General features: G+C 51.8%; 1 protein-coding gene across 1 annotated transcript; it reads left to right on the plus strand.

Moving 5' to 3' along the window:
• Positions 1-5,513: 5,513 nt before the first annotated feature.
• On the plus strand, positions 5,514-10,737 carry GPR50 (G protein-coupled receptor 50). Its single transcript, XM_019435747.2, has 2 exons — positions 5,514-5,775; positions 8,646-10,737. Exons 1-2 carry the CDS (start codon positions 5,589-5,591, stop codon positions 10,334-10,336), a joined length of 1,878 nt encoding a protein of 625 aa, XP_019291292.1. The 5' UTR covers positions 5,514-5,588; the 3' UTR covers positions 10,337-10,737.
• Positions 10,738-10,937: the final 200 nt, after the last annotated feature.

Raw genomic sequence — 10,937 nt, forward strand, 5'->3', positions numbered from 1 at the left:
GGATTTGTTGCACCACAAGTCATGAGGATGATTAATAAGAGGGACAGTTTTCAAATGCACAGGCGATCATGCTTGGCTGGAATGAGAAGCTAGGAAAATAGATATTGTTCATTAAGCTCTAATTAGCAGGTAAATTGTACAAGGGGACGGGAGTCCAAGTGTTACTACAAGTAATTAATGTGCTTCTTCTCTCCCAGGTAACCCTTTGATTTGACCTGTCTAACCTGTAGTCTTTATCAGGCATTAAGATCCTGGGAATACTGGTTGTTAATTACTTTGGTGAGCCCCTGATTGCACTAAAGGAAATGGATGTGTCCTACTCTTCCTAATGACTCAAGCACCAGGGGAAGATAAAGTGGTTCTAGCTATGATGAATTATGCCAAGGAGATTTGGAGAGGGCAATCATTCTCTTTGTTCATTTAACAAATGTGAACAGTGTCTCCACATTGGTAAAGTAAATGTGACCAAACATAGTGTGTTTAGGAAAACAACCCAGTTTGTTGATGCTCACAGTCCTAGTGACTTGACTGCTGCCCAAAGCCCTGCTCAGTTCTTTTGAGACTACAGCCTGGAGTCCTGGTCCAGGAGTCCTGGTCCCCCACCCTAGACCTGGGACAAGACTTTCCTCAGCCTGGGCTGGCACCGTGCTCTGCTGAGAAAGCCAGCTTCTGCTGCCTGAGCTTACCCAGTTGCCTGTGGACTTTAAGTCTGAGCTGTGTAGAGACCAACCATCTTGCATGCTTCCATTCTGATTGATGTAAAAAAACATCTGATGGTTCCTTCTTGTGGAAACTATACAGACTGTGTCAGTAAAGCATGTTGGGTGCTCGTGAAAAGGCAAGTCACTACGTTCCTTTCCATCTGACTCACATGTCATGGAGGCCTAGGAGGTTGATGAGTGCCCATTGGGTGGCAGCTGGGGGCAGAGTCTCTGATGTCTCAGAGAGCCTCTGTCCTCTATGAAAGTGTAACACAATAGAGTTTAGACAATTAGACACTTTCAGAATAATAATAATAATAATAATAATAATAATAATAGGGGCACCTGGGTGTCTCAGTCAGTTGGGTGTCCAACTCTTGATTTTGGCTCAGGTCATGATCTCATGGTTTCTGAGACTGAGCCCTGTGTGGGGCTCTGTGCTGACATGCAGAGCCTGCTTGGGATTCTCTCTCTCTCCCTCTCTCTCTGTCTGCCTTTCCTCCACTTGTGAGTACTGCACGCATGCTCTCTCTCTCTCAAAATAAACAAATAAAAATAAACATTAAAAAAGGAACAGTAATAATAGCTAGTGGTTGTTAAGTGCTTACTCTGTTCTGAATTATGTTCTAAGCACTTGCATGTATTATCTCATTCAAGTCTCCCATCAACCCTCTGATGAGGCACTATGATTATCTGGGTTCAAGCTTGTTTTTATTTTTAAGAATGAGCCAAATGCAGTCTTCATCCAGAAGAGCATTGGCCAAAGAAGTCTGGAGTGCCTGGGGGAGTCCTTGGCTCTCCAGCCCTTGCTGGGATTGGAGGAGATGTGGGTTGGCACTAAGAGGTCCTCTGCTTGGCTATCTTGGGCCAGGGGCCACCTGTGGCTAAAAAAGAACCCAAAATGTTCACAGTGGCATTACTCATTATAGCCCCAAAGTGGAAACAATCCAAAGGCCCACTGATGGATGAATAGATACACAAAATGTGGTTTATCCATACAGTGGAATACTATATGACCATAAAAGGGAATGGAGGTACTAATACATGCTACAACATCGGTAAACCTTGAAGACATGCTAAGGGAAAGAAACCAGATACAAAAGGCTACATATTGTATGATTCCATTTATGTGGAATGTCCAGAATGGACAAATCCATAGAGACACAACTCAGATTAATGGTTTCTAGAAGCTGGGGGCTTGGAGGGAATGGGGAGTGACTGCTAAGGGGTACAGGATTTCTTTTTGGGTTGATGGAAATGTTCTGAAATTAGGTAGTGGTGATAGTTGCAGAACTTAGTACATGTACAGACAACCACTGAATTGTGCACTTTAAAGAGGTGACTATGGTATGTGAATATATGTGAATAAAAACCATCAAATGAAAAAACAGAAAAACAACAGAAAAGAGAACACAGAATCCACCCTATCAAGTGCCAGAGCAAAACACTATCTTATGAAGCTGGGCTGTGGGAGAAAATCCCTGGGCTGAAAGGATATTGGGCTCCTCCACTAGCCTTGGCGTGACCTTGGGCAAGTCCTGTCGCCTCTCTGAGCCTGTTTCCCATCTGTTAAGTGGCATTGTTATGAGAAAATATATCCCTGACAGGATTTTGAAACCTATAAAATGCTTACTTAAAATGACAATGCATTAATCACAGGCAAGGTATTATCCTCGTATGCACAGAAATTTTGCCCATTTGCCAGCAGAAACTGCTTGCTCTCTTTCAACTTTGAAAAGAGAGCCAAGTTGTTGGCTGCGACCCTGACTGCCACTGCTCCCCCCCCCCCGCCCCCGCCCCTGGCACCGATCTTTTAGAACATGAGAAATGTGGAGACTGAGATGGAAGAAAGTTTTCTGTATCAACAAGAAGAGGGAAAAAATCTTTTAACATCTACCTTTTACACAGAATGCCCCTCTGCATCACTTCTACATGGGATGTGGTGAGTTTTCAGTGCTGGGAGTCCTCTGGGAGACCAGGCACTGTGCCTTATCTCATAATAAGTGATCTAGGGGAAGGGGCCATGCTGGGACCTGGCTGGGCTCCAGGATTGGAAGCTGTCTACACAATTCCCTGTCCACTATTCATTATTTTATGCTCCTTCCTAATCTCTGTATGGGTTTCCAAGGTTTTTCTGGGACTCCCCAGGAAATGTCCTAGGTGTCCTCTCTTTTGATTCTACACCTCATAGGTTTCAAATCCCAAATAAATTGTTTTTCTCCACTCCCAGTTATTAGGGCTTCCTAGAAGGCTTTTTAGAAAGATACTTAAAAATCCTTTGCAAGCTTAAATAAACCATACACACTGCACTCTACCCAAGAAAGACCTGCCCCCTTAACTATTCCGAAGCAATTGAGGTTACTGTACATGAGTCTTGTCTTACCCTTGCAAATTCTGACTGGTTTTCTTCCTCATATGTATCCACATAGCAGATTCAATATCCATCTGTTGTTGTTTTTTTTTTTTTTGGACTGGGAAATGTTCAGATTCCTTATTAAGGTAATTCAAAAAATTAACAAATTTAATTTAACCAGATGCAGAACCCCTCCCATTATGAAAATAGTTGCCTCTATCACTTGTCCAGTACTGAAAAATCCAAGTCCCAAGAGGTCATGGTCAAGCAGCGTCAAAACAGGGGCAGGGGCCAGGGATCACCTCAACCTCTCTCCTGCTCACCCCTCAGTCCCAGGCAAGCCCGGGACACAGCCCCTGAGACTTCCCAGTGCCCCGGATTTCCACCAGCTCTGGGGCCACCTCCTTTGAGAAGTACAGAATATAACAATGTCTGAAAGAACAGTTTGCCAACTGTCTTTACAGGATTGTTGATGGGGGAGGCGGTGCAGGGGAGATGCCAGTATATTCAGTCACTAGAATGCGTGTTTCCCTTTTCCTTCAATTTTTTTTTGTTTTGTTTATTCGAATTAAAAACGGCTCCCTGCCACAAGTAAAAAGATCCAAACCCTCGGGGAACCAGCGTGAGCAGCCTGATGTGGACGAACTAGTCCATCGCGTGGATGGACTTTTGGCCGCTCGCCTCTTTCCAGGGCTCACCTTCCTCTGAGGAGGAGAGCAGAGCCGGTTCTCACGCTGCGTTTATGGATAAATCGTGGCCTCGTCCAGCCTGGAGAGTGTGCCTCCCGGGTTCCAGCCAGCCCGCCAGCCAGGAGCAGTGAGATAATGAATGTGAAAAGGCGCAAAGCGGGAGATCGTCTTTCGTGCGGATTCCCTTCCCGGTAGCAAGCGCAGGGGGTAGGGGTGGAGGGATTCATCTTCCGACATTCCTACTTTGGGCTTTTCCGCTAGAGAAAGTGCGTGCAATCTTGTGTTCAGCCATGTCTGCCTTTCCGTTAAGGGTCCCTGAACGTCTCGGTCCCTCTCGGAATCCGCCCCCAGCCCCCACCCCCTCTGTCGGACCCTCTCCCGGCAGGGTAGGAAGGCTGCGGTGTCCAGACGGTGGCGCTCCCAGACAGTGCAACCCCCTCTCCCCCAGTGCAGCAAGAAAGCTAGTCTGGGACAAGTTTCAAAATGTTCACTGATACTTACCGCGAAGCTTCTCAGCAAGAGCCACGAGTCTGAGTAGCGGGCAGAAATCCACTCCCGTGACCGAGGTTGTGGAGGGAGCGAGTAGAGAATCGCGCCCCTCTAGTTTTAGCCCCAACAGTTCGGATTTCCCGTGGCCCGCGCACTTCGCGTGCCTGGGCGCTCCACAGGGAACCGTGATGCCTCCGGGCAGAGATTTACAGGGAAGGGGGCGGTCCGACTGAATGAGATCGAAATGGGACCCCAGGCAAAGGGTGGCAAGGGAGAAGCACCGACCGAAGTTATATGCCTGGGGCAGAGGGGCTGATCTGCCGCAGTCTTCTTGGCTGCGCTGCCCGGCACCTCCGCGACCGTCCCGCCTCTGTAGCGCAGCTCCCCGAGCCTGTCCGAGAGCCCCGCGCCACCCTGTAGACCGTGCGGAGCACCTCAAGAGGGGAAAAGAGCCGGAACTGTTTCGCCGCTTTACTTTTTCCCAAAGAAGCCTGTGAGCTCCCGCAGTCACGGTGCCCAGCAGCGGGGAAGGGGACCAGCCCCTGCTCTCGCTTGCCCCACTCCCTGCTCCCAGAGCCCGGCGCAGGGGACATCTCCTTAAGGAGAGCGTAAGTCCCTGATCGACTGTTCAGTCGCTTGCTGCCATTAAGGGAGCCAACCAGCCTCTAGCAGAGCTAAGTTCCCTAGACACTGGGCACCCAGACTGAGAGTGGAAGCTCTGGGCAGCTGCCCCCTGCTCCCCATGAGGTGCAAAAGGCTCTGAACGGGAAAAAGCACCTGAGGTGGCATGAACCTTTCAAGAAGATATATCTAGGGTTCAAGGGCCACTGGCGCTCTCTCACACTCTGCTGGAGGCTACAGACTGGCTTGGGTTGGAACTGAATCCCAAGAGAGACCCCCGTGCCCCTGCTCTGCATTTTACATCGATTTGCTAAGTGTTTGCGTTGCAAGGGAAGGGAGAAGAACTTGCTAGAAACGGAAGCGCAGTGGCTGGGGAGCAGGGAGGTGGATTCTGAGCTTGTCACGAGGCAAAGTACCTAGGGGATGGTGGGGGCGGCTAGAGGGGAAGCACAAACAAGGCAGTCGGAAGCAAGACGACACCTCGTTGTGGATTTGTCCAAGATGAGTTGGAGATCAAAGCGGGGGTGTTTGAGGAGCTCTGATTGGTCGGGAGGAGGGATTTGGGGTGGGGCTAGCCACCTCTTGAGGCTTTAAAAGCTCATCGGAGAGGGGCGGGTTGCTGTCATTCGCTCTCTGATCATCGGAGGGGAGGCAGCTTTCTGGAAGCTCCTGGTGACAGAGCGGGTGTTCGCTGTCCTGACTGGCTGGGAGAGCCGAACTGTCTCCGGCAGCAATATGGGGCCTACCGTGGCAGTCCCCACCCCGTACGGCTGCATCGGCTGTAAGCTGCCACAGCCAGACTACCCACCGGCTCTAATCATCTTTATGTTCTGCGCAATGGTTATCACCATCGTCGTAGACCTGATCGGCAACTCCATGGTCATCTTAGCTGTGACGAAGAATAAGAAGCTTCGAAATTCTGGTAAGCCACCCTTACTTCTTCCTACCTGGCGTGCAGCTACTTGCAAACCCTAGGTCATTGGTTCGGGCGCCTAAAATAGGGACCGCTCGGACAGTGCCCTCACATTGAACGTCCCTACCCTCAATTTCCCTGAGAAACTGGGTGGTGATGTTCTGCCGGGGCCCCATAAATTGAGACCTTCTGAAGGCTGAGGGAGCTGGGGGAAATAAGCTTTTGGCGTCCAAGTGCAAAGCCCGGGTCCCGCGGTGCGCGGCAGACCCCTCAGCCCTGCCCCGTCGGAGACGTGATGCAGAGGGAGCCGGCACCCCAGCAGAGAGTGCGGCCACCGTCTGGGGACAGCATGCCGAGCCAGAGGCCACCGAGGTGGTGGCGCGGAGACAGCGCGGGCCGAATTGCTGCGGAGGGAGCCGCAAGGTTGCGACCCGCTCCGGGAAAGTTAAGTTTGCGGCGGCCGCGGCGGCTGTGGCGGCGCTTACAGGAGCGCAGCGCAGCGGCGGCGCCCCGGGCCGGCCGAGCCCCAGCTGCCGCGGCTCTGGGGCTCCAGGGCGGCACCCAGGCGGCTCCCGGGCAGCGGAGCGCAGACCCTCGCGTCTGAGTGTGGAGCAGGGTGGTCTGAGTCCGCCGGAGCCGAGCTCCGTCCGCCCGTCCCAGGGCGCAGGGTGGAGAGAGCAGAGCGGAGGTCTGGGCGCAGCTGGCGGTGGCAGCGACGGCAGCGGCAGCGGAGATCGCGAAGTCCGTAAGCGAGGTGCTGGGAGGTCTCAGGGAGGGCTGGCGGAGAGGTCCCGGAGCTGGGCATCTCAGGTGGGGGGCGTAGAAGGGAGAACAGGGCGAGGATGGCGGGAGGGCCGCGGGAGAGCTCGGAGGGGGCGGCCAGAGGCGCAGGGAAACTGCGAAGCGCCGGGAGCCGGGATGGGGTTTGGCGGCGAGCCGGGAGCTGGTGCCCAGGAGAGGGGCCGGCTGCGGGCGGCGCGGGAGGCTGCAGGGCGCGGCCACCTTTGCGGGGGGCGGGGGCGGCGGACTCCGCCAAGCGGTGAGCCCCCTTTTGCAGGTTGGGCGGGGGAGGGCGGAGGACGGGAGGGGAGGGGCAAAGGGGCCCGGACGCCTCGCGCGGGTCCCAGGAGGGAGGGGGCGGCGCCCGGGGTCTCTGCTGTCGGGATCTCTGCCTGTGGGGGGCCAGGCGGCTGAACGGGGAGAGAGGGCGGGATGAGAGAGTCGCGTACCCATAGGACCCGGAGGGCGGGGCGCGAGGAAGAGGAAGCAGCCCGTTTTTGGAGGATTACTTTGAGGGGATGAGTTTCAAAATGCACTGACGGACACACAGTCATTAAAAGTTTTCTTTTACGCTCTGGTGCTTATGTCTGATTTCACTTTGGTCCGCTGGAGACGCGAGGCTGCACGCTTGGACCTCACCCTCGCCCCAGTAGTGCGGTCCCAAGGAACCAGAGAGCCCCCAGGGACCACCTGCGAAGCCCATTTTTTTTCTTACTTTTCTTCTTCTGCCCTTTCTTTTTCCTTCTTCTTTCTTTCTATAATTCAAATAAAGGTTCTTATTGTGTTTTTGTTTTTAAGGCTTTTTCCTCTGCCTTTTCCACTTTCCCCAATTCATTTCTTTGAGGGAAAACCCTAGAAAGAACCTCTGGGTGGAAAGCGCTGAGACCGGCGTTCAGCGCTGGCAGGAGGGCAGAAGGAAACGTTCTTTTGCCCTTTTAAAAAGTGCTCATTTTCTCCTAGTCCCAGATGAAGTGCAGTATTTTGCCAAACCAATGCTAATTAGCATTGAGGTGTTTCAGAGAGAGAGGAGGGGGGGAGGGAGACAGCTCAGCGCCTGCATTTGGCTTCTTCGTCCTTTTTTTTTTGGACAGGTTTTACAAAAACGTTCCTATCGGTGCCCGACAAAACAGGACTGGGGGCTGACTTCCCCTCTTCGCTTGCCTGTTTAGCTGCAAAGCTCTAGTGAAGTTCAGAGCAGAGGCGGGAACTCTTTACACAGGGCGTTGAACAAGCGGGTTCACGGCTCTGCGCTGGACCCCAAGGAAGCAGGCAGTTCGGCTAATCCTTGCCGGGATTTTCCTGATTGTTTTTCTCCCTACTCACAGTTTTTGGTCTCAGACTAAATTTTACAGGGTCTCCCTCCCTCCCCTCAGTTTTCACTCTTAGGCTACCTTGGAAATGGTAAGTATTTACCGGGCTTAGTCATTAATTATTGTCTGATTTCGTTTTCTTAAGGAGACGACGGCCTTTAATGCCGTTTCTCAGACTGTTCTCTTAGACAGGTTTGCGTTTTAAAAACAATGCTAGACTAGAAAAAGCAGAGGGCTCACTCATTTTTTCGGCGGGGGGGGGGGTGGTGGTGGTGGTGGTGAGGCTTCCTGATACTCCTCCAGCCTCTTCCCTTCCCCCCACACCTCCAGCCTACTTTCTACCCACAGCTTCTACCTGGCCTCTACGCCCTTCTCACTTCCCTCCCTATCCCCATTTAAGGAAAAAGTTTGCATTCTGTTTTTGTCTAAAAAGGTGGCAGCATGTCCGTGTGTATGAAAGGTTCCACAAAGGGCTTCTGTGTTTACTGCTTTCTGACATAAGTTCGTTTTTTTTTTTTTTCTCCCTGAAGCAGAGATGATATTGTTTGAAAGGAAAAAGGCGCTCAAAGGACAGGTCTCCCAAACTCGGTTGTACATCACAATAATCTGGGGCATGCCTCCAAATAAACACAAAGTGACAGGAGTGTTTTTTAAAAAGAATTCTAGAATTCTAAATTGTCACCTCTTCAGCCGGCCTTTCCCTCCAGTTTAAACTTATACACTTCCATACTTAACCATTTATTTTCCCCTGCTTTTCCCCCTCTTCCTTCCCCCTGATATGTTTTTCAGGCAACATCTTCGTCGTTAGCCTCTCCGTGGCCGATATGCTGGTGGCCATCTACCCCTATCCTCTGATGCTGCATGCCATGGCCATTGGGGGCTGGGATCTGAGCCAGTTCCAGTGTCAGATGGTTGGATTCATCACAGGGCTGAGTGTGGTCGGCTCTATCTTCAACATCATGGCAATTGCCATCAATCGTTACTGCTACATCTGCCACAGCCTCCAATACGAGCGGATCTTCAGCGTGCGCAATACCTGCATTTACCTGGTCATCACCTGGGTCATGACCGTCCTGGCAGTCCTGCCCAACATGTACATTGGCACCATCGAGTATGATCCTCGCACCTACACCTGCATCTTCAACTATCTCAACAACCCCGTCTTTGCTGTGACCATCGTCTGCATCCACTTTGTCCTCCCTCTGCTCATAGTGGGTTTCTGCTACGTGAGGATCTGGACCAAAGTGCTAGCAGCCCGTGACCCGGCTGGGCAGAATCCCGATAACCAGCTTGCTGAGGTTCGCAATTTTCTAACCATGTTTGTGATCTTCCTCCTCTTTGCAGTGTGCTGGTGTCCTATCAACGTGCTCACTGTCTTGGTGGCTGTCAGTCCGAAGGAAATGGCAGGCAAGATCCCCAACTGGCTTTATCTTGCAGCCTACTTCATAGCCTACTTCAATAGCTGCCTCAACGCTGTGATCTACGGGCTCCTCAATGAGAATTTCCGAAGAGAATACTGGGCCATTTTCCATGCTATGCGGCACCCTATCCTGTTCCTCTCTGGCCTCATCACTGATGTTCGTGAGACTCGGGAGGCCCGGGCCCTGGCCCGTGCCCGCGCCCGGGCTCGTGACCAAGCCCGTGACCAAGCCCATGAACAAGATCGTGCCCATGCCTGTCCTGCTGTGGAGGAAATGCCAATGAATGTCCGGAATGTTCCACTACCTGGTGATGCTGCAGCTGGCCAACCTGAGCCTGCCTCTGGCCATCCCAAACCAGCTTCTGGCCCCCCCCGGGCTGCCTCTGCCTACCGCAAATCTGCCTCTGGCCACCATAAGTCTGTCTTTAGCCACTCCAAGACTGCTTCTGGCCACTCCAAATCTGCGTCTGGTCACCCCAAGTCTGCCACTGTATATCCTAAGCCTGCCTGTGTCCATTTCAAGGCTGACTCTGTGCATTTCAAACCTGCCTCTGTCCATTTCAAGGCTGACTCTGTCCATTTCAAGCCTGCCTCCAATCACCCTAAGCCTGTCACTGGCCACCACATTGCTGCTGGCAGCCACTCCAAGTCTGCCTTCAGCCCTGCTACCAACTATCCTAAAACCACGACTGGCTACATCAAGCCTGCCACCACCCACCCTGAGCCCACTGTTGCTGATAATCCTGAGCCTGCTGCCACCAGCCACCCTGAGCCAGCAATTGCTGGCCACCCGGGGCCTGCCGCTGCTAGCCACCCTGAGCTCACTGTGTCCTGTCACCCTGAGACCATTGCCGCCGGCCACTTTGAGTGTGACATCACTGATCTCCTTGAGCCTGTCTACAGCCCTGACAGTGAGTCCCCTGAGCCTGCTGCCAGCCCACTGGAACTTGCCACTGCCTCCCACGGTCCTGACCCCACTGTGATCACCACTACCACCAGTGATTATGATAAGATTGTGATCATTGATGTTGAAGCTGATTCTGATGAAATGGCTGTGTGAATAATGCTCTTAAGGGTGGCCAGGAAGCAGTCCACTTTCAAGTTTGTTTAGAATATGTAATTCAAAGTGAGATAACTTACTGCACCTACACACAGACACACATAGACATGCACTCACAGACGTGGTGTATCTACATCCACCTTGTAGGCATACTCCTTCTTTACATAACATACTTTGAAAAAGTGTGTGTGTGTGCACGCGCATGTGTGCGCTTGCTATTTTAGAGACAAAATTTCCCCCAAGTTTCACATCTGTTCTTCTGAGCCTCCCTTTCATTCTATAGTTGACCTTGAGCCAACAGTGATCCTTAAAATTTTAGAGTTGATTTTTTTCTCACCCTCGTATCCCCTTTTCTCCCCTCTCTTCATTTCCTCCTCTCAGTTCCTGCTTTATTCTCTCATTCCCCCACCAGTGGGGGGTGGGGGGGAAGGGGAGGAGTGCTTTTGTAAGTAAATGTGACCACAAAGCTTTATGGTTTTAAGTGTGTAACTCTATATTGTACTTTTTAAAATGGCAGTCAGAAAGGCAGTTTCGATAAAGTGCAAGTTCTTGAAACAGTTTCTTTTCTGAGTTTCAGCAACAAGGTATGACCCATATCTGA

Source organism: Panthera pardus, unplaced genomic scaffold (assembly GCF_024362965.1).
Source record: "Panthera pardus isolate Hobbes unplaced genomic scaffold, ASM2436296v1 HiC_scaffold_27, whole genome shotgun sequence".
Lineage (NCBI taxonomy): Eukaryota > Metazoa > Chordata > Mammalia > Carnivora > Felidae > Panthera > Panthera pardus.